General features: G+C 61.4%; 1 protein-coding gene across 4 annotated transcripts in view; it reads right to left on the reverse strand.

Annotated features, from left to right (window-relative positions):
- Positions 1–479: 479 nt before the first annotated feature.
- Positions 480–26,526, reverse strand: part of KCNQ1 (potassium voltage-gated channel subfamily Q member 1) — a 309,854-nt gene continuing 283,807 nt past the window's right edge. For 2 of the 4 annotated variants that reach the window (XM_047747252.1, XM_047747251.1), the window contains exon 16: positions 480–1,678. In XM_047747252.1, coding sequence (XP_047603208.1) covers positions 1,464–1,678 — 215 coding nt within the window. In that variant the 3' untranslated portion in view covers positions 480–1,463. Of the gene's footprint in view, positions 1,679–25,995; positions 26,156–26,526 lie in introns of those variants that run through there. The other 2 variants (XM_047747250.1, XM_047747254.1) reach the window with 2 other exon arrangements.

The raw sequence follows: 26,526 nt of genomic DNA on the forward strand, positions 1-26,526 counted from the left end.
CCCCCAGTGCTCGGCTGGGGACAATGACCTCACCGGTCAGCCCTGTCCCCTCGAGGGGTCCCAAGGCCCGGAGGGGGCTGCCGCTCGTGAGCAGGCTGCTGGAGGAGCTGGGCCACAGACCAAAGTGACTCGGGTAGTGGTGAAGGGGTGAGGGCTGGAAGAGGCGCCCACAGGAGCAAAGGCTGCAGGGCAGACCTTTGGTCCTGGCCGTGCTCTCTCCCTCCACTCAGCTCTGCAGACAGGTCCAGGCTACGGGGCTGGGGCAGTGACGGCCTGGCCTCAAGGTGCTTCCGGGTCCCTGGGGCGGGGGGTCCTCCTCCCGGAGAGCTGGGGCTCCGGCCTCTTCCCCTTCCCTGGGTCGGTGCAGACGGCAGCGCGGGCACTCGGTGAGGCAAAAGCTGGGGTTGTGCCTCCACGGGACGAGGCTGTCCCGAAGATGGACCTCTCCCTCGGGAATCAAGACAAGTGCAGGCCCGAGACCAGCTCCGTGACTCCACGTTTATTAGGAAAAGCGCCACAATTAAGGGTCAAAATCACACCGTGAAACTCATTAAAACACAGATTCCAAATCACCACAAATTATTCTGATTTCTGTGAGCTGAGATGCCCAGGAGGAGCCCCGTCTCGTGCAGGGGCTGAGAGACCCCTACGCCTGCCCCACGCTCAGCAGCTGGCCGGGGGACGGGACAGTTCTGGTGTCCTTCTAGCTGCCCAGACCCGGTGGGGAGCTGCAGTGGGGGCTGTGTGCAGGGCAGGGGTCAGTGGGAGAAGCTGCCAGTCCACAGTGGGGGACAGTCCACCCCCATGGAGCACTACGGGCACCATGGCAGGCCGGCCCTCCTGCTGGACGTGGTGGCCTCAGGGTCCCTCATAACCCTGGCCTCTGAGCCAGTCTCTGCAGGTGGAGAGCATGGCCCGGGCCTCGATTGCTGGCACCCTCGGTTTGGCACTGGCTGGGCCTGCCCTGCCCTGCCTGCCTCCTCCCTGGGTCCTGGGTTCGAGGCTGAGGGTGGGTACCCACAGATCCTGTCCTGACTGCCCTGTCTCCTCCCAGGAGGTCCCCTGGGGCCTAGCAGGGTGGGCCTGCTCACACCTGTGTTTTGTCAGCCATACATGCGAGGACCAAGTGCCTAGGATGCCCGGCACCCCGGGGTCGAGACTGAGCCCTGCCACTATGTCCCAACTGCCATACAAATCATGTGGGGGTCATGGTCTCGAAGCCGAGAGGAGGCCTCCAAACCCAGCCAAGTTCTAGTACCTGCTGGCTGGAAGGGGAGGCCTCGTGACTCCCAAGGCACAGCCTCTCAGGGCGGCGTGGCCCATGGGGGGTCTGAGGCCCGGGAGGGAGGGGCCAGTGACCTGGGGGGGGGCGCCCCTCCCAGGTGGGAGGTGCGCTGGGCCGAACTGGGCTCCTCCGGCCCTGCCCTCGCAGGCCTGGGGTCCCAAGCCCCTGTCAGGACCCCTCATCGGGGCCCCCGCGGGGCACAGTCAGCTGCTCGTAGGTGGGGAGGGCGCCGCTGGGCAGGAAGAGCTCTGGGTTGAGGGAGCCGCAGGGGGGCGGCGCCTGGGCCCCACCCTCGCCGGGGGTCCGGTCGCCCAGCCGGCCGCCCTGGTGCAGGGAGAGGAGCTGGCGAAGCATGTCCGTGATGAGCACCAGCCTCTGGTCCAGCTGGGCCACCTGCGGAGACAGGAGTGGGTGAGGACGGGGGCAGCCCGGGTGTGCGCGACGCCTCTGGGTCTGCGCCCGGTGAGGGCGGCCGGGGAGGTGCCGGGGAGCAGGGCGCAGGGTCCCTGCCCACGGGAGCCGTGCACGGGCCTGTGTGTGTGCGGGGAACGAGTGTGTGGGTGCGTGTGGCCCTGTGTGTGTGTGTGTGTGTGTGTACGCGCATGTGTGTGTCCGAGAATGCGGAGGAACCCCCCGCCCCCCCGCAGGCGGAGCGCATGATTCCTGCTGGGGAGGGCTGGAGGGTTGCAGGGTGGGGTCCGTCTTCCGCCGGCCCCTCTGCCCCCTCTCGGCAGCAGCACTGTCTTCCCAGGGAGCCAGGAAATCAGGACCCGTCGGCACCCATTGCCCAGCGGTCAGGCCGGGGAGGCTCCGTTTCTGGCCACGTGGCCAGCCCCGCTCTGAACACTGAGGCTGCCGATGGGAGCAGATGGGGTCACCCTGTGGGACTGGAAGACGCGGGCGCAGCATGGGCTGGGGCCAGGGGAGGTGTCCCCCGCAGCCGATGCCGGTGTGGGGGGTGCGGGGCTAGGAGTGCGGGGCCTGAAGGCAGCCCGGGGCAGCGCAGGGCGCCCCGGTGGACCCAGGGCAGAGGGCTGTCAAGCGAGAGGCCCCTGGCCACAGGGAGTGTAGAGACCGAGAGCTGCAGGCCTGCGGGGTCCGGGAGCGAGCCGAGGTCGCTGTGCGCATCAGGGAACGAAGCAGGCCCTCTTGCAGCTGCCAAGGGCCCCTGGAGCACCGGACAGCCTCGGGACGGTGGGGGGCGGTTCTCCCTGAGGGCTCTGCCCAGGGCCAGCCTGCTCCCCGGGACACCCCTGGGCCCACTGTTGGCTGCTGTGCCCCTTCCCCGGGACCACGCAGAGCTGGGGGCTGGCTGCACCGCCCGGGGGGGAAGCTGCTGATGGGCCGAGTGGCCCCCAGCCCCATGAGGGCTGGAGGTCAGGAGCTGGGTCCCCAGGGCGGTGGGCACCAGAGGTTGGCCGCCGCCAGCCCTCCAGCCCACTGCCAATGTTGAGCTGCAGGGGAGGAGAGGGGAGGCTGGTGGGAACAAGACGAAGAGGGCTCTCTCCCCAGAAGCGGAGGAGTCTCTTATCCTGAGCCAGGCAGAGCAGGATGGGGGCCAGAAGGAACCCCTGTTCCAGCAGCCCTCCCCCTCTGCTGGCAGGGCTGTCTGGGAGGGGGGCCGTGCCCTGCCAGGCGACGCATCTCCCCAGCTTTGCAGGGCTGAGGCTGGTGCAGTCTCTGTTCCTTGCCGGTGGCTCTGGGTGTGAGAATTACCTGTCTCAGGCCCCCTAGGAGAGCTGCTCATCTGAGGCCCCAACACCTGGGCCCAAGGGACCTGATCCTCTGTTTTCCCAGATAAATCTGTCGCGGGAGCCCCGGCCATCAAGAGAAGGGGTGTAGGACTTCTCTGGTCTGGCTCGGGTGGGGCCTGGGACCACTCAGCTCTCCTAGCCCCCAAACTGAGAAAAGCACCCCAAACCACAGACACAGACACAGACCCTGAGGCCCCAGGAGTAGAAGGGCTTTGTGTCTGGTCACCAGCTGGGACTCCTGGCTCTACCATTGCACCCCTGCAAGCCCCCCCGCTGGGCTCCTGTACTGGGAAGACACGTGTGTCAGGCGGGGAGGGGTCAAGGCAGCTGGTTGTGGGAGAGGGTGAGAGTGGGCTGGGGTGGGGTCCTAGCTAAGCTCAGAAGGCTGGGTGGACACAGTGAGCAAGGCAGGAGGGGACATGGGGTGTGGGGACTTGGCCCTAAACCCCATCCCTCTTCCTGGCCCAAGACCCCCCTGGGGCCCCTTCGTTCTGCCACCTGTGGGCGCCCTGGGAGGCCCCTGGGAGGTCGCCTGGGCTCCTCGGGCTCTGCACAGCAGTGGCTCTGACGGAGGCCTGTGCAGGTGCGGCTGAGTGTCATGCGACTGCACAGGCCCTGCTGGGTGTCAGTCGGTGTGGCATTAATTAGAGCACGGAACACGTTACAGAAGAGCATTTGTGGTTTCATAAATTTTCACTCCATGGCACTGGAACATCTGTTGGGGCCCCCAGATGTGTAAGTGGGCACAGAAGCCTTCGCAGGGTGTTCCCGGATAAAAAGGAAACAGAAGTGTGGCTGGGAAGCAGGAGGAGTGGGGGTGGCTGGGCGTCGCGGAGGGACGGGCTCTGTGGTCCTGCCATGGGGCGCTCTCCAGCGGACCGTACTGGGGCAGGCAGGGGTGTGGTGAACGTGGGGTGGGGGCAAGCCTTCTGGACCCCTCCTGGCCCATCCCCCCTCCCTCCCAGAGCTAGGCCCCCTCCTAGAGCTTGGTGGTCACATTGAGTGCCAGCCCCGTCCTCCCAGGACTGCCCTGGGCTCAGCTGCTGGCTCTGAGCACCCCAAGTGGGCCGTGCATTGCCCTGCCCCCCAGCCCCCGGACCCCTCAGTGGCTGATGGAGTCAGACTCGCTTCTGCTCCAGAGTGGGGCGCCACAGTGGTCCCAAGACCCACTCAGCAGCCCCTTGGCCGGGTTTCCCTCCTTCTCTCAGGCCTGTGGGCTGAGGAGGGCCCTAGCCAGGGGGACAGGTGGGTCGCTCCTGCTTGGCCTTGGGACCCGCTCCGTCCCTTCTCAGACAGATGGCCCCCAAGGTGGCCTTGTCCCCTCCCTTCTCTGCTTGAGCGCAGGGTGCTTCCCCCCCCATTCACACGTAGGTGGGATGCTCCATGGCCAAACCCCAGTGGGCGAGAGGGGCATCCACCTGGCGGGTGCCCTGGGGATGGCAGCCCCATGTGCTGGACCATGACGGCGCTCCCCCGAGCCACAGGGCAGATCAATTTTGGGGAACTCGGACCTCACGGTTCCTGGCAATCTGACAGAGACTACAAGGACAGGGCCAACAAAGGGCCCTTGTTCCTCGCCTCGACTCACCAGATTAATAACCACAGACGACACACGCGGGCCTCCGAGGAGAAAACAGCAATTAGACTAACAGCTAGCGAGAGGGCCCCGGGCGGCCGGCGATCAAGCCCGAGGCGACGGGACTCCTGTGTGATGTGGTTATGAATTTGTTTTCAAAAGAAAATCTTGAAAAAGAGTCTTTCAAGCGAGATTTTTACAGGACCTGCTCAGCCCTGATTCTGGTTTTCGACCTGCTGATGGCCCTGGGGGGTCATGGAGGGCTGGGGCTGGAGGGAGGCACCCGTGGTGCCCTGGGTCCCTGCTGGCTGGAGTCTGGAGGTGGGGCGGAACCTCCTGCTGGGACATCCTAGAGCCCTCTGCAGGGTCCCTGAGCCCTCCTGTTTGCAGACTGTCCTGGACCCCTCTGGGCTGCAGGGAGTTGGGGGGCTTCTAGGAACAGGAGCACAGAGCCCTAGCTAGCAACACCCTGGCACGCACACCGGGGACACGCTTGGTGACGCAGCCATGATCACTGTGCATCTGCACGCTGGCTCTGCCCTAGCTTCATCCTCTCCCTGCACTCCCCATCCCTCCTGCAGGGCCTGGCTCTCCCTGGCGCCCCTGCCCCTTTCATAGACACCAGGAGGTGTGGGAGTGAAGGGCCGGGTTATGGGGGTGCCGTGGGGCTGCCGTCGGAATCCATCAGGTGGGTGATGTGGCCGAGTTCCGGCTGTGCCTCTGGTTGGTCCCTGGAGACACAGCTGGGGGCAGGTCTAGGAGGGGCTCATGGGAAGGGTCCCCGGGGCCACCCTCCCAGCCCCCACTCTGGCCAGGGCAGGAGGGAGCCCTGTGCTGGAGCGCTCAGGACAGAAGCCCACCTCCCCTGTGCAGGGCCCCAAAGCCCCAGCCACTCCTCAAAGTCTCGTGGTTGTGTGTGGAATCACCCCTCCAAACACAGAGTTCAGGAGAAGCCCCAGCTTGGTCAGGACATGGGGTCTGAGGAGTGAACTGGCGTATAGGGGTGTGTGTACCCGGCCAGTGAAAGAGCCTGGCCACACCAAGGGGGAGACTTGGGCTCTGCTGGACCCAGGGAGGGCTTGGTCTGAGAGGGGGGACCCCCACACTGGGCCGCGGGGCTGGTGAGCAGATTCTAGGAGGTGGTCCTGGCCCCTTACGCAGGACTTCTGAGTTGTCTGTCCCCATAGAATGCCATGCTCATGCCCCCCTCGTGGGCATGGCCCCTGGCCTTCACTCTGAAAGCTGCTGCTGGGTCAGGGAGGGCAGTGGGGGTCAGAGGGACCTATGGCCTCTGCCCCCTGTGCCCACCGAGAGAAGCCACAAAGACGGAGCACTGGCTCCGTCTGGGGTCTGCCTGCCCAGAGCCCTCTCTGCTGACCATGACCAGAGGGCACCCTTGTGTGACAGGTGTAGGCCGCTGTCCTCTGGACCTCTGGGCCAGGCTCAGGTCAGGGATGCACCCAGGACCTGCCCATCAGCCCCAGGCTGAACTCAGACTGTGAGAACATAGCTTCCTCCACCCCATCTAGGTCCTTCCACCTCTCTGGGCCCATCCTGTTCCTTCTGAAGTCTCTTCATCTCAGAAAAAGGCTCCAAATTCAGCATCATGCTTGGTGCTCTTGTCTGTCAGCAGAGCCTGGGGGACTCCTCCACGGCCCAGCCTAGACTAGGCAACCAAACTCTCTCGCTGGGATGGGTGCAGTAGGCTGCCAGCCAGCTTCCCGGCCACCCCCAACGTGCTTCTACAGGCCTTTCCAAATACATGATAGGTCACGCTGCTGTCCTGCTCACACCCTCCTGAGCAGTCATCCAATTACCAGAAGACTGAGTCCCTGCGTGGTCTGCGGCATGCCCCCCCAACCCCCATGCCCTTGGCTCTCTGGTCTCCCTTCCTTCCATCCTCTTCATTTGCTCCACTCCAGAGCTCTGGGCTGGTAAACGTGGTGGCCTTTGTCCCTGCTGCTCCTGCTGCAGGCATCAGTCATCCCTCCACCCCCCAGGGTCTCACCAGCATCACCAACCTGAGGTCAAATCCTTCCCTTGCCACAGCCCACCCGATCCCCCAAGAGCAGCCCATATTTTCCCCAAGACCCCTGGTATGTGCTTGTGTCTCTCACTACAGTCAGGCTCCAGGGGCCCGGGGCCTCTGCCCTTCCTTGCCAGCACCTGGGGGCGGACAGAACCAGTGCTTCGTTGCCCAGCAGCTGGACTCCAGAGCCCCCCAGGGAAGGGGAGGGGGCTCAGGGTGCCTGTCGGCCTGCCTGGGGCAAGCTGTCCTAGGATGTTCTGCCCAGCGGGCAGCCTGGCGGGCCTGGAGCGCGCATGTGGCCCGAGGTCCGCCCCTGGCGCTGGGCCTCTGACTCCTCAGGGCTTGGGAGCTCCCCTCCCCCACGGCAAGAAGCTGACAACAGCACCCATAAATCACCCTTTGGTTAGGGCCCGTGGGGCTGGGCTGTCTTACAGAGCTGGGTATGAGTGGGAATAGATCACAGCGCTTCATAACGTCCTAATTTACAGCAGGAGACGGTGTAATTGTGTTTATGACTTTGTTTTAGTGCTTTAGCTCTTGGAGAAAAACCAACCGCACTTCTAGCGCTGGAGGATTTACTGCCGGTCCCAGGCCCACGGCTCTGTCGGAGCTCTCCATCCCGCTACGAGCCGCCGCGCACCCATCGCCGAGGGGGTGGCCACAGGGCCGGGTGCGCATGCGCCGAGCCGCAGGGGTGGGGGTGGGCCTGGGGCCTCTGTGGGCGGTTCTGGGGGTGTGCGAACCGGGAGGGCTGCGCACCACTAGGTTCGGATCCGAGTGGAGGAGGGCTCGGGCACCGGAGGGTCTGCCCAGGGTCCTGTCTGAGCCTGGTGACCTTGGCCAAGTCCCCTGGCCTCCCTGAATCTGTTTGCCCACGTAGCCTGCCGTGATGCCAGAGGAGCCTCCCTTTGCAGGTGGTTGCGAGGACCGGAAGAATGCAGGAACCCTGGAAGCAGTGTCTGGCACTCACGGACCTCCCCTGCAGTGTCCCATGGACAGTCCTCAGTGATTCCCACAAGCACATGTTCCAATGGCGCCCATGTGCCGGGCAGACCTCCGCCATGTGCGGGAACGTGCACACGGGTGTACACTGGCCTTTCTGGGGCACGGGAGATTGGAGAATGGAGAATGCTGGAGAATGCATGAGCTGCCCTGGGTGTGATTTTACACAAGTCACCGACCACTAAATCGTTCCCGGAGCTGCCGAGGGTGTGAGCCGGTCTACCAGGACCTCTAGGCCCCTGGGCCTTTGCATGTGCCATGCTGCTGGGACAGAGCAACTCAGAGGCTGAGCAGGAGCCCCACCCCCAAGCAAGGGGCTCTGTCGGGGGCCAATGTCTTCTAACAGGGATTTGTGGTCACCAACCCGTGTCCTTCTGCCTGTCTCCCAGGGTCCTCTGCTTGGCCAAGTCCAGGCTAGGGCTGAGCTTCGGCCCAGAGTGGACAGCAGACATGGCAGCCACTTGTGTCTTGGCCCTGGGACTGGTGTCACGGTGGGGTTGATGACTTGGCACTTTGCTTAGGTGAGCATTTCAGAGGCCACAGACCAAGGCCTCTGTCCTAGTGTCTGTCCCTTGCATGTCCTGCTGTCTGGGCTGCAGGGAGGAAGGAGGAGGCCACGCTGTGGCAGGTGGACCGAACCACTGCCGAGGTCAGCCGTGTCTCAGCTGGGTCCTCTGTAAAGTGTGACCAAATGGCTGAGGACCCGGTCAGTGCCACCCCATCCCCAAGACCCTTCTAGAGGTCTTCCAGTGCCGGCTGGCCCTCACTGACCACCCCTCAGGACTGCAGGTTGCTTCCCTCCAAGAGAGCACCGTGACAGGGAGAAGGGCCTTCTACCAGCCCCGCAGACACCTGCTTGCCCAGGGGCTGCCTCGCTGATGCCTGGGTCTCAGGGAGCTTAGCACTGCCTTGGTCCAGACCGACTGTGGACCGGGGTCTCAGGATCATCACACCCGTGTTCACCAGGCTGGCACAACCTGGCCCACACTCGCACCCAGCCCCAGGACCTGCCTGTGCACAGACACCCCCAAGTCTCGGCCCTGGCTCTGTGCCCTCCCCGCGGCCTCGGAACCTCGCCTCTCCCAACATGCATCTCAGCATAGCAGGTCACAAAGAGAACTGCACCCAACCCCGTCCTCCCGTCTCAGGGTTGGTGCTGGCCCTCCCTTGGTGCAGCGCTCAGCTGGGGTGCCCTTGTGCCCCAGAGCATGTGCCCTGGATTCCACGCCTCTCCTCTCCTTCTCTGACACCCCAGCCCAGGCCGGCTATGTTCTTCGCCGGCATTGTTGGGACGCCTCTCACTGACAGGCTCTGCTCTCTCCCATTCGGCCTGGAGAGCTGCTAGGCCGAGCTTCCCCACGCTGACCTGAGCTAGCGCCCTCTGCAGAATCCCCGGCGGGGGCATCCCCCGTGCAATGTAATCTGCAGCCCCCTCACTCAGTCCTCCCAGACCCCCTTCTCTTGGAGCCCGAGCACACACATCCCTCTTGACCCTGCCCCAGGGCCTTTGAACTTGCTCTTCCCTCTGCCACCACGTTGTAGAAACTCCACTCACATGTTGAGAGCGGCCTTCCCTGACCTTTTCAGGCAGGAGGCTGCTGACTGTTTTGCTCACAGTTCTGTTTGTAGCCTCCATGACTTCCCAAAATGTCCTTGTTTGCTGGTTTGCTTGCTCGTGGCCCCGTCCACTCCCTGAAGGCTCCTGAGGCCAGACCTCAACCGTGCTGTCATTGTGGTTTCCCCAGACGGTCTCCCAGAGCCTGGCATGTAGTGGGTGTATGGTAAGTACATGGGGGGCAGAGTTAGTGCTCTGTGAATACTCGCTGGATGAGGAAGTGAGGCCCCCCGACATTCCCCTGGGGCCCCAGTGCCAGGCAGGAGGGGCAGAGGTCCTACAGGCCCAGTGCTGGCTCTCTCCCTGGCTGACACTGCAGGCCAGGCCTTTTCATTGTCATTGATTTATAAGGGCTCTTTGTATATTAAGGAGGCTGGTCCTTTCACATGTGCATCACAAATGTGATTCCCTAGCATGCTGTTTGTGGTTGACGACAATCATAATTATTACTGTTTGTCTTGCTGCACAAAAATCTTATCTACTCATTTGCTTTTTCACGGAGTGAGAGTCATCCCTCTTTTCCTTTATGGTTTCCAGATTTCTGTGCACACTCGGAGTGGCCTTCCCCATTCCAATGCTGAAGCATTTTTTCCTGGTGCCTTTTGGATTTATACTTTACCCATAAATCTTTGATCATCGTGGGACTGATTTTGAACGACAGACCACGCTGCACCACACTTTGCCGAATAACCTCCCTTTTCCCCGCCGAGCGGAAATACCCTTTCTACGCGCTAAGCTCCTTGTGTCTCCAACTACCTTGCAGTCCCCATGAAAACGTGAGTAATGGCGGCCTCATAACACACTCTGCTCTCAGCTATCAGTGCACGCTTTCTGGAGGCAAAATGCCTCGCTGGCCCTGCCCCGGGGGGCCGGCAGGACAGGCTGTGAGGGGAGCGTGGACCGGCTCACCTGGACAATGCCCTCTGCCCTTGGCCCCTGTAGTCTGAGGAATCTGGTTCCTTTGCTCAGAACTGGGAGAGGACTGTCCTCTGAGCTCTGAACAGACGGCCCACTCTGGTGGCTGTGGGGCACTACGGGGTCTGAGCCCGTCACCCACCCTGTCAGCCCCAGCCTCGGCTCCCCCGCATCTGTCCGTGCTCCTGCTCCACGAGGAGCACCCTCCGGGGTTCTCACATGGCAAGTGCCCTTAGCTCATCCATATTTCTGTGGTCTCCCCCAGGAAGCCTCTCCAGGTTCCGTACTGGAAGCACTGACCTGCCTTCCAGACCCCAGCCTCCATCTCCTCTCCTCTCGACCTCACACCTGCTTCATTTCGCCCTCCCCGCACCTCCACTGCCCCGGGATGAAAGCCCCACGAGTCTGTGTGTGCTGAATCCCTCGACACAGATCCTACTCCTGGACCCTCAGCCCCCTGCCCTCCCCCTGGGCCTCCCTCGGGGCCCACACATCCACGGCCCCACCGAGCCCGGCCGACGCTGCTACGTGTGGACTTCTGCTAATGCTTGAGGGAGGAGAAGGCTCACGGGACATGGGGGGTCAGTGGCAGAGTCAGAGGACCCCGGAAGGAGGCCGGGGTGGTGGGGCCAAGACCCACAGCCACCAGACGGGTGGACTGGGGGAGACCCTGGGGGGGGGGCGGCTCGGGCCTCCCCGGCAGGCCGGGCCAACCCCCAGCCAGGTCTCCGGGGGGTCCTGCCAACGGAGGCCAAGCAGGGGCGGCTGCCTGCCCTGCCCACGTCCGGCAGCCCTAGGCCGGGCCGATGCAGCCGCCCTGCTCGGGGTGGGGGGGCGGCGGGCAGGCGGGAATGTGGGGCAGGCTGGAGACGGAGGCTGGAAGCGAGAAGCCGTGTTTGTGTTGGCGGCAGGGAGGCCCCACCGGCATCTGCTTCCCCCCGCCTCTCCTCCTGCACTGCCCCTCTGACGGGCCTCGAAGTCCCGGAAGCCAGGGGGACGCTGGGCAGAACACTTTGTACCTGGAGCCAGCGAGTGCCTGGCCTCCTGCGCCAAACCCCAGGCCGGGCGGGAGGGTGACACCAGGCCCGGTGATGGCTGGCAGGTGGGTTCTATCTGCCATTGGCCTCTCGGGCCAGGCCTGGCCACCCCCACACCCCCACCCCGTGGCACCAAGCCCGCCAGCCTCCTGGGCACCCAGCAGTGCCCCCTTGATTCTCAGCTCACCTTCCCTGCAGCTCTCCCTGGCCAACGGACCTCCTCTCTGTCCTCACAGCCTGTCCTTGCCCCAAATGAAACCCCTATAGGTCTCTCCACTGCTCTCGGGATAAAGACACAGCCCTGCCTTGGCCACAGGATCCCTCCTCTGGGTCCTGTATCCGCCTCAGTCCCTGCCTCTTCATGCCCCAGGCTGGCTTCTTCCAGTTCCTTGGATGTACCATTACTCTCCCTGCCTCAGGACCTTTGCACCAGCCGGCCCCACTTCCTGGAAGAATCCACTCCTCTGCCCAGCCCACAGACCCTTCTCATTCTTCTGGCCCCAGGGGATGGGTCTCCTTGCTCCCTCCTGGTCCGCCTGCCGGCTCCTCCCTGTTCTCCTTGCCCAGCAGTTGGCCTGGGTATTGCCTGCATTAACATCTCCCCTCCCAAAGCAGGGCACTGCCAGGCATCTGTGCCTCCTCACTGGCTGGGTGACTCTGGGCCTAACAGGGAGGGGACCGTGGGTCCATCCTGCAGCGTAGGGCAGCTGTGGGGGATCGTGTCTGAATAGGGGGGGGTCTGTGAGCTTGTGGCTGGGTCTCCTGGGGGCAGGATCCAGATCCCCTGGACAGCTCCTTGGGCCTGTGAAAGGCCGCAGTGTGTCTCCTGGGTCTCTAACACCTCACAGACGCCTCTGACCACTTCCCTGCTCCTCAACATTGGCTGCACCCCCAGCCTGATGCATGGCTCTCTCGGGCCACTCGCACTGTCCCTGCTCAGCCTGGGGCCACGTCCTCTCTCTGGACACTCGCAGCAGCCTCCCCAGCTGCTCCCTGGTGGCACACGCCCCATGGTCTCGTCCCCAATGGCTGCGGCCCGTCAACCCGCCTCAGCCTGCAGGCGAGTGGCCGTAGGGCCCTCTCCCCGGGTCCCGCTCTGCCTGGCCGTGGTCCTTGTCCTGAGACGAGACTGTTTGCCAGGTTCTGTGTGACACAGGGCTCTTCAAGAACACTGTCCCTCAAAGGCGAAACCATCACAAAGGAGCATACCCTCTGACCAGGTCCCCTGCCAGGGTCCTCTCCTCCCCCAGGTTGGCGGCACAGGGATGGGCCCTTGGTCCTTGCCGCTACAGCCAAGCCCCACTTGTGCGCGGCGCCAGCTCCGTGTGGGAGGTTTTGGTGCAGACGGTGACGTGAGGTTCCGCGGCTCCCCACTTGCTTGTTTTCACTCAACGTGGGTTTGAGGTCGCCTTGTGGGAACATGTCCACAGAGCTGGCTCCTCGGGGTGGCCACACGGGGGTCCTTCTCATGGGACTTGGGGGGTGTCATGTGGCCAGTGTCCCTAGCCGGGGGTGGGGGAGGCCACGAGCTCGGCTGACAGCATCCCTGTGCCTACTCCGGGGATGCTGGGGAGGGGCTCTGCTCTGGGAACGGGTCTTCTGGGGGCCATGGCCAAGGCTGTGCTCTGCAGTGGCCCTTCCATGTGGCCCCCTACCTGCCCTTCTGCTCCCACCATCCCCTCCTTGCCCCCAGGGGCTCACAGTCAACCCTGGAGCCATGGCCCACCCCTCTCGGTGAAGGTTTCTGCCTCCTTTGCTCCTCTCCTGGGCGGAGCCTTCCTGTAGGTAGGAGGGCTCCTGTGACCCCGATTCCAATGTGTCCTTGACCCCAAGACCAAGCCCCGACTGAACACCTCTGTCCTTCAGCTGTCTCTGTCACCTTCCCTGTCCCATAGCTTCCAAGAGGGATCGCTTCTGCCTGGCTGCTGAGCGAGGCCATGCACTGCCCAGCTCCCCGGCCACGTCCAGCCCAGGGGTCTCCCTGGACTCCACCTGCCAGCCCCCTGCTGGGCCACTCACTGCCCACTGTCCGCTGTCCTCCCCAGAGCCCCACACCCTTCTCCACTCTGCCCCTTGAGGACCTGTGGGAGAGGAGACCCTGGCCTGGCCTGTCCAGCTGCCATCTGAGGCTGCCCCTCTGCGAGCACCCGACCAGTTTAGCCCTCTCCCCAAAGGACCAGCATGCCCCTCCCTCCGCAGCAGACACCCCATCCCCAACAGCAAAACAAACGAAGTCCTCTCTTGACTTTGCCATCTGTGGCCATGGTCGCCGCTCTCTCCTGGGCCCAGGTCCCGCGCAGACCCCTGCCTGCTGGGCCTCCCCTCCAGGGTGTCAAGGCGTGTGGAACTCAGCAAGTCGATTCTGGGCCTGACCACCCTCCCTGTCTGCGCCTCTCAGGGCTCCCTTCTTAGCTAAGGGTTGGGCTAGTGACATTGGGGCTCCTTCCTCTCACACCTCTCATCTGACCCAGCCCCAGAGGCACCAACATGGTCAAGGTTGGAGAGCTTCGGGACCCAGCAAATGCATCTGGAATCTGTGCCTCCTTCCGGAACCCCCTCCCCACCCCCACAGCTGTGGCCCTGGGCTGAGCCACCAGCACCTCCTGGATGTCACAGCGGCCTCCCACCTACAGTCCCACAGCCACTCTTAGGCCCTAGGAGAAGGATGTTAGAAAGGGGGCTCACCATGCACTCAGCACCAAGGCCAGGGTCACTGCCGTGGCCTTGAGGCCCATCACAAGGCAGTCACACCCTCTTTGCTGCCTTTGCTCCATCCTTGTGGGCCTTCTTGGGCAGGCTTCATCCTGCTGCAGGCCCTTTGCACCTGCTGCCTGTAAAGAGGGTCTCAATTCTACGAGCTTCAGGCTGCCTCTGCCTTCTTTTAGGTATTCACTTAGATGCCCCACTCAGGCCCGCCCTGGCATGCCCATGACCTAGCAGCTGTCCTGTCCTTGGCACTCATCACTGTTTTGCTGACATGTCTCCTTTGCTGTCTCTGTTGGCTCCTTGAGGGGAGGGCCCCTGCCTTGCTGTGTCACAGGGGCTAGCCCAGGGGCCGGCACATAGTAGGTCCTCAGGGAAGATTTGCCGAAGGAGTGACCAACCCCACCCCCCAGATGCCAGAACTCTTCAGGACAGCTCCAGGGACAGGGCGACCAGCAGAGGGGCTGAGGGCCTTGGCCTGCCTGAGCATACAGGCACGTGTGTGTGTGTGTGTGTGTGTGTGTGTGTGTGTGTGCACACGCAGGCTTCCACCAGAGCTGTGCTGAGGGCTGTGCTGGGTGGGGACACTGGGAGCTGGCACCAGAGGGTCCGGAGTTGGTTGTGGGGATGGGGCTGCTGGGAGAGCTAAGGAATAGGCTGGCCACCCTCTGTCCCCGGGGGGGCCCTGCCTGCCCTCTAGGGGCCGGGGCGTCTGGCCTCACTGCTTTTCCCGCCTTGGTCCTGGCCTGGAGACAGCAGCCCCATGACTCAGCAGCCCAGAGCCGGGCTGCAGCTGCGGCTGACCTAGACGGGCAGGCAGCCCCTAGCCCCCGGGCCCCCCGGCCCCCGGGCCCCTGGGCCGGGACCCAGCACAGGGCCGCTCCCCCCACCCCCACTTCCTGCTCACACTCCTAGGACAGGATTCCTTGAATCAGTCTCCCCTGAGGTGGAACCAGGTTGGAGACTGGGGCCCCAGGGCTCTGGGCTGGGGTCCCAGATGGGGGCTGGGTGGCCAGGCCTGGAATCCGGAATCCAGCCCCTTTCCTGGCACCCGGAAGAGGCTTGGGGGGAGGGAGATGTGGGACGTGCCCGACGGCAGGGCTGGAGCCCCCTCCCGGAACCTGCCTTCCTAGGGAAGTCATGGGGGTCCCCTCCCCTATAGGCTCAAGCCCAGTGTCCTGCCCGGAATTTGAGGCCCGGCTGGGGGCTTGGGTGTGCCTTCCGCACCTCGTGGAAAGACAACACCCTCCCCGGCCTGCTCCCTCCTGACTTGTGAGGCCCAAAGCCCTGAGCCAGAAGGCCCCCCGCCTGCCCTCCCTTTGCTGGGTGCCGGCTCCCTGGGCAGGGCCTCGGTCTCTTGGAGGTGAGCCTCGCGGCCACGCTCTGGGTGTTGCTATAGCTGGCACGGCTGCCCGGGGTGCATCCCTCCAAGACGCGGCAGCCCCAGCAGAGTGGGGACAGGGCCTCCTGGAGGCTTGGGCTGAGGCGGGAGTGCACGAGCGGCTTTGTGAGGCCTCCTACATCTCTGGCTGGTGCTCCAGCTGTTGAGAACAACTAGGGACCCTCCAGGGCACCCTGGCCTTTCTGGCCTGCGCCGTCCCTTCCATGGCATCTCAGCGCAGTGCCCCGCACCCCACCTTCTGCCTTGCCGATGCTCTGCCCGCCTACCCCCTTCAAGTCCCTCATCCTTCACGGCTCGGCTTGGGGTGGTTCCCACGTGGCTGGCTCTGGGTGCCTCCCCAGGACCCATCTCCCGGGGAGGGGTGGGTCTGGGGGGCTCGGGCGGTCACTGGGGCACCTGGCAGGTGCTCCGTGTCCTGTGGGGGAGCGGACCTGAACCTCCACCTGCCCCCGGCCCAGGTGCCCAGGCCCTGGGGCGCACGCCCTGGGGCTCCGTGGGGGTGCAGCTGAGCCCCAGCCCCCACCCTGAGACCGGCTGGCTGGGAAGTGGGTGAGGAGGTGGGGGAGCAGGGTGGGCGGGCAGGAAGTCGCTGGGGCTCCAGGCCAGGCCCCGAGTGCTCCAGCCCCATCTGGACATATTTGGCAGGTCCTGTTCTCTCTCCGCTCCCAGATCCCCTCCTTTCCAGGCAGGCGGACGTTCCCAGCCCGCCCTTCCGTCCCGCCCCCTGGCCCCCCTTCCCCACTGCTGCCTGTGGTCTCGCCCTGGGGCCCCGCGTGTAGGTCACACTGGCTCGCCTGTCCCGCGGTGGGGCACAGCCGACCAGGCCTGGCCACGTGCAGACATGGAACGTGGTCTTTGGTCGCCTCCCCAGGCTTGTGTTGTGGCCCAAGACAGGGATGGGAAGGGATGCTTCAAGAGGCGATGGAGGGTCAGATCTGACCCACTGATGAAGGCAGTCTGTGGAGAGCTGCTCGGAGAGTGCACAAATGCCCAGAGTTCCAGGGGGCTGCCTGGGGCTGTGTTCTAGGAGGTGGGGCTGGGGGCTGTGTGCAGGTGGGAGGGGCCTGGCTCTCAGCCTCTGCCCCCCCCCACCCCCGCACATGGACCCTGGGGGAAGAGTAGGAGGCTGCAGAAGGCCATCCAGGCCAAGAGAGACAGTCTCTGGACACAGGGGCCACCCTTAGCCCAGTTCCCTGGGGTCTTAGGGCCCACGCTAGCCCCTGAATGGTGGGCACTGCAGGGCACGGGCCCCGGTTCTGTGGCTCTTGGGCCTCTAATATGCTAGCTCCTCCGGAAGCCCATAGGCCTCCCACCATTGGAGACTTAAGGAGAGGTCAGGTCCTCCGTCTTCCTACGTGGCCAGCTCCCGGGTTGCTCCTGCGGTACCGAGGGCTGTCACATGCACCCTCGACCCAGAGCTCCCCCTATTCACAAAGGCCCAGCGGCCATTCCACCAGCGTCCGGACGCTGGGACAGCGGTGGGTGGCCTTATGCCCCACCTGGCCGGTAAGGCCGTGCTACCTAGGAGCCCCCAAGTGCCACCGGCAGGAGTCGTCCGCATGGAGACCAGTCGAAACGGAAGAGCGAAGAATGAAGCTTCTTGGTATGGCGTCTCCTCACCGTTACGGACCTTTGTCCAGGCCACCCGCAGCTCCTACAGAGCGGACAGCACGCCCTCACTGCCACTCCCCTGCGCTCTCGTCCCCACCTCAGTTCAGCCTCCACACCAAAACTGTGACCTTAGGAAGCCTGACTCTGACCCTGGGGTGTGTGGCCATGAGGCCAGGACACTGGCGGGGACAGACGTGGGGTACCCTTGGGAGGTTGAAGGCCCGAGAGCTGCTGAGCGGCGGTGGCGGGCGGGGGGGGGGCTCCTAGGAAAGCCCAGAATGCTTGGAAGGTGAGCGGAAGGGCGGGGAGGCCTCCACCCAGGAAGGAGGCCGGGGGCTGGCTGGGGGCCCGTCTGGCCCAGGCTGACCTGAGGGCTGATGAGAGACTCAGGCCCCATCCTGCAGCTCCCAGCCCGCGCCCTTCCTGCTCCTGGGGCTGGGAGGAAGAGCTGCTCGGAACCCGGGCCTGGGTGGGGGGGACCCACACGGCCCAGATCGGGTGTGGTCTGCCGGCCTTTAGCAGGACCTGGGTCACCGACTGTCACGGCCTGCAGGTTCCCCACTTGTGCCTAGATCCAGGGGCCTTGGAGACCATCTCAGCTCTGGCAGGAGCCCGTGTCCTTCTGTCAACCTGAGTTAAAGGTGGGGGGTGGGTGCCCACTGATGAGCCTTCCGCTCTCACTGCCGCCCCCTCTCATGCAGCCCTAGCGCTCTGGCTTACTGGCTCGGGTCCAGGGACCTGCCAGTGCCAAGTGTGCACGTGTAGCTAGAAGCGCCTCCTTACCCACTCTTCTGCTCTTCCCAAACCCGGCAACACACCCTCGCCGTCCCCCTCTCAAAGCCCCTGCTCCTCTGCTGACCATCTCCTCCTCCTCACCAGGGTATCGCCAGACCTTCCGTTCTCCCGCACCATTGCTCCCTCCGTAATGGAGTTTCTTGCTGCCCCGCCAACAAGCCCGCTTCCCACGGGTGCGATCTCTGTCAACCCCAGAGGCAACTCCTCAACCTCTCAGCCGCCTCTGGGCTTTACCTTGGTATTTCTAAATCACTTGCTTATGTTGGTCCCTTGTTTTTGCAATTTTAGACATTATCTAGCAACCGACCGCCTGGCACGGAGGAGGAGAAATTAAGGTTTCATTTTCACAACCTCTGCGCCCAGTAGATGGCAGTTCTAGGCTAAGTAAATATTTAGTGGGGCCCCTGGGTGGCTCGGTTGGTTAAGTGTCTGCCTTCAGCTCAGGTCACGATCCCAGGGTCCTGGGATCGAGCCCCACGTCGGGCTCCCGGCTCTGGGCTACTTCTCCCTCTCTCTCTGTGTTCTAAGTAAATAAAGAAAATCTTCTAAGAAATATATACTGTTTGCATTTTGTGTAAAAATTATGGAACTTTATGTGCCTACATAGATGAGGTTTTCAGCTGAGTCATGGGGTCTCGAATGATTACAACTTTTTGTTTTTCCTGGGGTTAAGCATTGCCTTCATGTTTTATTTAACTTTTTTTTTTTAAGATTTTATTTTTAAGTAATGTCTACACCCAACGTAAGACTCAAAATTAGAACCCCAAGATCAAGAGTTGCATGCTCTACTGACTGAGCCAGCCCAGTGCCCCTATTTTGCTTAATTTTTAATGCATCTGTCACTGGCTTATTCTGGAACTTTCTGCCAGAATCGTAAAATTTCTATTCATTCACTTGGGAACATCAGCAATCTATCAGCTTTATTACTTTTTTCTCCTAGAAGTTTCTTTCTTACAGTCCTTGGAGGACTGGTTGCTCTTCAGGTCTGCTGAACAGCAGTAAACTAGAACTCCTTTCCCCCTCACGTTAGGAATTTCTTTGGCTGGCCAGTCCCTATCTACCTTTCTTTCTTTCTTTCTTCCTATCTATCGTCATCTATCTTTTGGTGTTGCATTCTGCTGATTTTGGGAGCCTCCTCTTCTCTTTCTTGGTTTTCCCTTAATTTTGCTGAAGCATATCCCCAAGTAACTTTCTGAGAAAAAGCATGTGGTAGGTAAAACTTTGTCCATGTTTGAAAATGTCTTTAATCTACTTTTATATCTGAGAGCTGGATTGGGTGTAGAATTCTAGATTGGAAATGCTTTCTTCCCTTGGAAGTTTGAAGGCATTTCTTCATTATATGCTAGCTTTCTGCATTGCTGTTGAAAAGTCTGATGCCGTTTGACTTACTATGCTGTGTATGTGACCTACTTTTTTTCTCTGAAAACTTAGGATGTCCATTTTCTGCTGGGGTTCTTAAATCACAATCTTGTACCCCAGTGAGAGCATTTGGGGATTTAAGGAGGGAAGAGGGTAGGAGCATTACTTTTTAGCATCAAAGTGTTCACTGAATCCCATTTGCTTTTATCACGATGGCTCACTCTCCGCCCACGACTGTTCCTGGTGTTCCCATACTCAAAACCTCTCAGATTTAGCTTCTCCAGGGACTGAGAAGCTTTGTCTTTGGCTGGGCGGGCTTCATGGGCCGAGGAGGTGGTGGTGGATGGATGATCTGGGATGTGTCTGCTGCTCAGACAATCTTCAGTAAATGTCCCCCTGGTCTGCAGTCAGCACTCTGGAGGCCACCTGGGGTGCCTGACCCTAAGCCTGCCCAGGGTTCTGGGCTGGGAGCATTTCCCTTATCAGTGTCTCTAGTTTTTGCCAGGAGTGATATCTACACTCCTGGTTTCCACAGGTCCCTCTGCTTTCTCATTTCTAAACTTTGGTTGACAGTTTTTGGTGTCTTTCTTGTCTTCTGCTCACTTTAGCCTTGTTGACCTGCATGTTAAAACACTTAAAATGCCGTTACTGTCATTTCGATGGGGTTGGGAGGGGGTAGAAGCGAACACATGTGTTAATTTGCCATGTAACCAGAAGTTGTGCACGAACTTCTCAGCCCTCCTCATCTGGACTGTGGTCCCTGGCACCCATGGCTCAGGCGTCACTTCCCCATGTCTCCTGCCCTTAGAGTTTTCCTCTGTGGGGGCAGGTCCCCCTTGAAGCCTTCCAGCTCCTGGGACCCACACTCTCCTGGGTTTTCTCCTCCAAGTCCCCTCTGTGCCCCTTTCTCTGCTGGCCGTTGCCCGGTGGCTGCTCTGTAGCCAGACGCTCCACGGCTGTGCCCTTTGCTTTCTTCACCCTCAACATCCAGTTCCCACCCGGTTCGATCTAGCCTTCAGCCTGCCTGGACAATTTGTTCTGTGCAAAGATGGTACATTGTCCCGATAGCTGTTTCTCTCTCTCTCTGTCTCTCTCTTAACATGACCATGAATTAAATGGGTTGTATGGCCGCCTAGAGTAGAGCTCCGGTTTCTCAGGGGCCCTTGTAGTGGCTTGCGGATGTGTTACATTCTGGTCAGTGGAAAGAAGAGAAGCTGAGGCAGGTGCCTTCTGGTCAGGTCTTGTCTTTCCTTCCTGCTGCTGGGATGCAGATGTGATGGTGACTGCAGGAGCTGCCATCTGGGGCCATGAGGCAGAAGAGGCGTGCGGCAGACAATGAAGCAAATGGAGGGCAGGGCCCTGGGTTCCCCTGCAGGGCTGTGCACACCTCAGCCCTGAGACTCCAGGGGTGGCAAAGTTCTGTCTAGGTCAGGCTGTCACTGATGTCATTGTCTTGGCAACAGCTGGGACCAATCCCCTTGCCCTCAACCTAGTTTGTCACCCCTGCCAACTGCTTCTCTGTGCCCCCCAGTGTCCCTGCCTCGTTCACATGACAGCTCAGATGCATGTAAATCAGAGCACACCCCCGCTGGGCTTAGAGCCTCAAACCCCCTGCACCTTCCCACCAGAGTCCGTTTCCTTGTGGGGGTGCCAGGCCTGGATCTGGTCCTGCCAGTGTTCTACCCTCACCGTGTCCCACTCGCCAGAGTCCCACTGGCCTGACGTCACTGTCCCCTGAACCAGCCAGGTCTTCACCCCAGGACCTCAGGCCTGATGTCCCTGGCCCTGTAGTAAAGGTTTGTTGGACGACATAGGGACCAGGTAAGCAAGTGAGTCAGTTCAGCCTTCAATATCAGAAAGTACAAGAAGCTTCCAGGGCTCTGGCAGGGGTCGGAACCTGGCCATCAGCACCACGAGGTGTTGGGAGGGCCGAGGACGGCTTGGGCAGCCCTTCCCCTACCCCCGGGGTGACTGTCTGGCTCAGGGGCCCCTCACTTGGTTCCCGCTGCTGCCACCGACCTCACTGCTCCCTCACCGCTCCCTCACTGCTCCCTCACCGGGGCTTTCTTCCTCCTGGTCCCGGCTGCTCCATGCGTGGCGCTTGTGGGCTCCCGCCGGCCCCTCCCCGGACCAAGATTCCTGAGAAAGGGGTGTATGCGGCCTCCCCAGCACCTGGCGCGGCTCCCAGCACATGGTAGGTGCCCCAGTCCCTGGTCGACGGATCTGGGGTGGGGGCAGATATCCCGTGTCCCTCTCTGTGCTCCCGGGGACGCACCAGTGGCAGGCCGGGTGGGCCGGGCGAGCCCCCCACCCCCACTCCAGAGCCATCTGCACACTGTGGGCACCTGGCCGCCGATCGTGGGAGCAGAGGGAGGAAGGGCTCAGAGGCCAGGCCTGGCGCAGCCTCCAACACTGCCGTCCTCCCGAGTTTCCGTGACTGTCTGTGCGTAACCGCACGGCGGTTTCCATTGGCGCTGCCAAGTGGCGGCTGCCGGCCCTGGCCACGGGTTCTGATCCCCAACAAGCCTGCTCTCTGTCAGGCAGCCTGGGAAGCTGGGGAGCGCTGGGGAGCGCTGGGGGCCCGAGGGGTTAAGCTGCCCTCCACCACCCCGCTCTCAATTTCTCAATTTTTCAAAGGCCGGGCCCTCTTTCCTTCCAAGTCACAGCTGATGTGAAATGTAGCCTTAAAATGCAGCTGACACGAAAAACAATAGCATTCCCTCGGAGAGGTTCTGCTGTGGGCTGGATGGCCCCCCGCCCCCCAATAATTACTCAAGACATTGGCATGAGCCGGGCCTGGTTAGGTAACAGGCTGCTTGCTCTGGAGACTTATAACTCACAGGCGGTTACACATGATCTCCACAGACAACAAAATCGTTTCCAGGATGGCGGGGAGGGCGAGGCCTCAGGGAGAGGGTACGGGGGCAGGAGGAGCCAACACCGGGCCGGGTGGGGGTGGGTCCCTGGGAGGCAGCCTGGGAACTTGGGAGCCGGGGAAGCTTCTGTGGCAAGTTATTGTCCTGCTCCTCTCTGCTCTGACTCCCCCCACCCGCACCCCAGTCTCCGGAGTGTGTGGCCACCCCGGTCCAGTCCGTTACCGAGGAAAGCACAGGAAAAACTCATTCATACTGAAGTGTGAATGACTAATTGTGTTGGGAGAAATCCCTCCTCTGCAGAAGATAATTCATTGTGTGTTTACTGTCCGTGGCCCCATTGTACACGACTCCCTCAAGGGCACGTCCACATGCTTTCCCCCGTGTTCCCAGTGCCCAGTACATAGCAGACATTCAGAAAATATTTGTCGAAGGCAACATCTAACCCAAAGAAGGAAGCGCCAATGGTGTAACTTCAAGCACACGGGGTGGGGCCTCCTGGCGGCAAGTGCCGAAGGGATGCTGGCAAGTGGATGCTCGAGGCCGCCCGCGCTCCCCCGCGCTTCCCTCAGAGCCTCTTTCTGCCACCAGGGCCTCCGGAGCTCTCGCACAGGAAATGCCCGTTTCCCTGGAAGGATGCTGAGCTGGGGCGGGTGGAGGAGTTGGAAGGCCCTCCCTCCTGCCCCCGTTGGTCCAGGTCTGCACTCCAGCAGCGCGGCAGCAGGACCAGGCCCAGGGACCCAGTGTCTGGGGCTGCAGTGGGAGGGAGGCCCCGGTGTGGGCCCGGCCTCGGAAGCACCCCGGGGAAGCAGCTGCTCCCACCATCTCTAGGTCCATTTTCCTCTGCTACTGGCTCTGGACACAGGATATCCCTCTCCGGTTCCACCTGACCTCTGTCTCAGGCCCAGGCTGCGGCCAAATGTGCCACCTCCTGTACCGACCCCAGGCAGAAACCGCCATGTGAGCAGTGGAGGGGGCCCACAGCTCCCCTCATCGGGCCCCTCTGCTGGGCAGTGCCAGCTTCTGTGGACACGTGGCTGTCCTCCTCCCTAATGCCCCCCACCTCGACCAGGCACTCAGGCCACGGGAATTTCTGGAGCACCTCCGATGCGCCAACACGGGGGACCTGGTGGCCAAGGTGGCATGATCTACGTACCCGATTGGCACAGTGCCCATCCAGTCAGACCAAATATGATATTCCACAGCTCTGTGTGGCCGTACCCAATGGGGTGTCCCCATTTTGTCTCCTGTCCTCTGGGTGGCATGGGCACCCCTTTGTGATGCCAGCTCCCCTGAGTTTTGTGGATGCCCGAGCCCCAGCTACTGCCCTCCCACATCTGCTTGTCCTTCTGTGGCCTGTGGATGGCCTGGTCCTGGCTTACTGTCCTGCCCTGCAATCTCTTGCTGGTGACCCTGTCCCACCCTTTCTTCAGAGGTGCCGCCCTGCTGCCCTCCAACATCCATGGTCAGCTCGGACCTCTCCTCTGGGCCTCATGCCCTGACTGCGTGCGAACGCCCCCATACAGGCATCTCAAAGACCATCACACCATCCCCCACAGTGTTCCTGCCTGGGGCTCACAGCAGCCTCCCGGCCCCCACGGCAGGGCCAGCCACAGCCTTGGGGGAGGGCTTTCCTGATGAGGCCCCTCCCCTCCCCTGACCCCACCACCCCTTAAGGCTGGATTTTGGTCCCTAAACATCTCTTGTGTCCTCCTTTCTTTTCAACCCCTGTCTTCTCTCCCTCCCCTGCCCCCACCCCAAGGACCTTGGCCATGGGTCCTCATCGGTCCCCCAGTCTCCCCTGTCACCTACTGATCACATCACATTCTAGCCAGACAGCGGCCCTTCCGGGGAGGGGTAGCTACACGTGGATGAGTGTGGCTGGGCACAGCCACCCAAAGGACACACTCACTCTGCAGCTCACGATGAAGAAGCATGTGGGGCCCTGTTCATGCGCCGTACCCCGCAGGGGACAGCCGCTTGTAAGGCTCCCCTCTAGCGGGTGCCGCCGCAGCCTTAAGAAGCACGCACGCCCTGAGACGTCCCCATCGATCAGCTGCAGACATCTCTCCCGGCAGGGGATGAGGATGGAGCTCTTGCACCCTCCCAGGACTCTGGGGCCTCCCGTTTCCCCATATGGCTCCCCTGCTATTTTGACTCAGTCCACAGTGATCCGTGCCCAGTGCCCGGCTCCCTTGGAGCTACGGCGTCCATGGTTCGCCACCGTGTTTTCTAGTGATGCCTTCATCAGCATGGCGCTCTGCAGTTTTGGAAGCTCTGAGGCCCCAGGTCTGCTTCTGAGACCACCCCATTCCTCCTCCTGGAGGGCCTCCCCCGGAGTTGCTGCCCCTGCTCGGGCCTGGGGTTGGGGCCACCCTGCCCACTTCCGGAGCCTCCTCCATCCTGGTTTCTCCCACATTCTCCATAACCTCCAGAGAAAAGGCGTGGAAAGAAAATTTTAGGAACTCTGAGTGTCTGAAAATGCCTCGCCCTTGATGGTGACATTGGCTGGGTATAGAACTCAATTTTCCTTCAGAAGTCTGAAGGCATTTCTGTAAATCTGTACTGGGGACAAGGACGAGGTTCAGTAGGTCACCTGTCAGTTCTGTAGGAGATTTCTGGGAGTTCCAGAGGGGAAGGGCCTGAGCACATCAGCTGCCCTATCTAGCCCCAGGTTTCCAGCGGGCCCTTCCTCTCAGTTATGGTCCCCCCTCAGCCTTTTCCCATGTCCCTTCCTGGAATGTCGGATTTGCGTGGTGGGCCTCCTTGGGCTGACCCCATGCTTTCTGGATATGCCTCTTGTTTTTCGTCTCTCTGTCTTTATCTCACTTTCTGGGAGATTGACTTCAATAGGTCACTGAGGGTTGTTTGTTTTTTTTTTTTTTTTAATTCAGCAGTCTATTTTACATTTCTAGGGGCTCTTTCTTGTTCTCAATTTGTTTCTTTTTCATAGCATCTTGTTCTGGCTTACTGATTACATGATCTTGAATTTCAGAGTGATGTTATAAATGCAGAGCTCCGTTGCCTTACGTCCTTTGGGGTATCCTGCTGTCCTCACCCTGAGATGCCCCTCTGGGTGTAGTGCCTTTTGGCACTTTCCCTCTCTCACCCCACTCTCTCCCTTGGCCTGTGCTCAGCCCTCTACTTCCACTCAGATCCACAAGCCAGATGTGTTCTCTCCTGCCTCGGGGCCTTTGCACGTGCCGCCCCCTGTTTAGATGCTCTTGGCATCCCTCTGCAGTCTACCTAATTTCCACACATCCTTTCTGTTTGGATCACAGTGTGCTTCCATGGGATGCCTTTGCTAACTTCTGGGACAGGATCACGACCGCTGCGGTGTGCCCCCCAGCTCTCTTTATCACACTCAGCATGGTTCTAACGAAATGGCTGTCCCCGCTCTCCCCCACCTCCAGGAGGACAACCCCCACGTGGGCAGGGTCTGGTCCACCTTGTCTGCTGCTGTACCCCAGGGCCTGGCCCCATGCTGGTACTTGTGTCAGTGTCCCACTGCTGTGGTGACAAGTCACCACACACTTAGGGTGCAGACACTGACCACCCCATAGCTCTGGAGGCCAGGAGCCCACAAGGCTAGAGTCATGGTGCCATCAGAGCTGTGCTCCTTCCGGAGGCTCCATGAACAAATCTGTTTCCTGCTTTCTCCAGCTTCTAGAAGCACTGCCTTCGTTGGTTCATGGCCCCATCCTCCACCTTCACAGCCAACAGCCAAGAATCTTCTCTCCTCTCTAGACTTTGCCTCTACTGTCATGGCCTCTCCTCTGACTCTGACCTCCTCTGTCCCTCTTGTAAGGACCCTTATGATGACACTGAGCCCACCCGGACAAGCAAGGGTAATCCTCGTCTCGAGACCCTGACTCAGTTGATCTGCAAAGTCTCCTTTGCTATATGAGGTAGCAGGGAGTAGGACAGGACCCTGGGGCTGGTATGTGACCAGCACGCTCATGTGCACTCGGAGAGAAAGGACACGGTTCTGGTGGAAGGTACCTGGGACCCCCAGAGGAGGTGTCCTTCCAGGGGCACCTCAAGGACCAGCCAGCTAAGAGGGGGAGATGCTCCAGGCAAAGAGATGAAGGTGAGAAACAGGGTGGCACCTCTGAGCAGCTTCCAGGGCTTCCAGGGGGATGTGGGGAGGGAGGGAGGTCAGAGCCCACCTCAAAGATCCAGAAGCCACCATGAACAGGCTAGAATGACAATAAGGGGGGGGGACAGACTGTCGGTGGCCATGGGTATGGAGGGCAGCATGATTCCTGACTTCACAGGGCTCTTTAGCAGGCCTCTCTCTTCCTTGATGTCCCCAGGGCTCTCCACCTGTCCTCCTTTGTTCTGGCCTAGGTCTGATGACCTCCAACCCCCTCTGAGCCAGCCTGGCCAGCCCCCGTGGGTCCCATGACCCCTGCCGCCAGAGCAATGGTTCAGAATAGACAACAACCCCCCAAAAGCTTTTGGGAGCTTTCGTTGGGGTTGGTGTGAAGACCCAAGTTGCAGAATTCTCACTGTGCACCGCCAGACTCATCCCACCAGGCCCCAGTCAGTTTTCCGTCCTCCTTCCTGC

Source organism: Lutra lutra, chromosome 10 (genome assembly GCF_902655055.1).
Source record: "Lutra lutra chromosome 10, mLutLut1.2, whole genome shotgun sequence".
NCBI classification, from domain to species: Eukaryota; Metazoa; Chordata; class Mammalia; order Carnivora; family Mustelidae; genus Lutra; species Lutra lutra.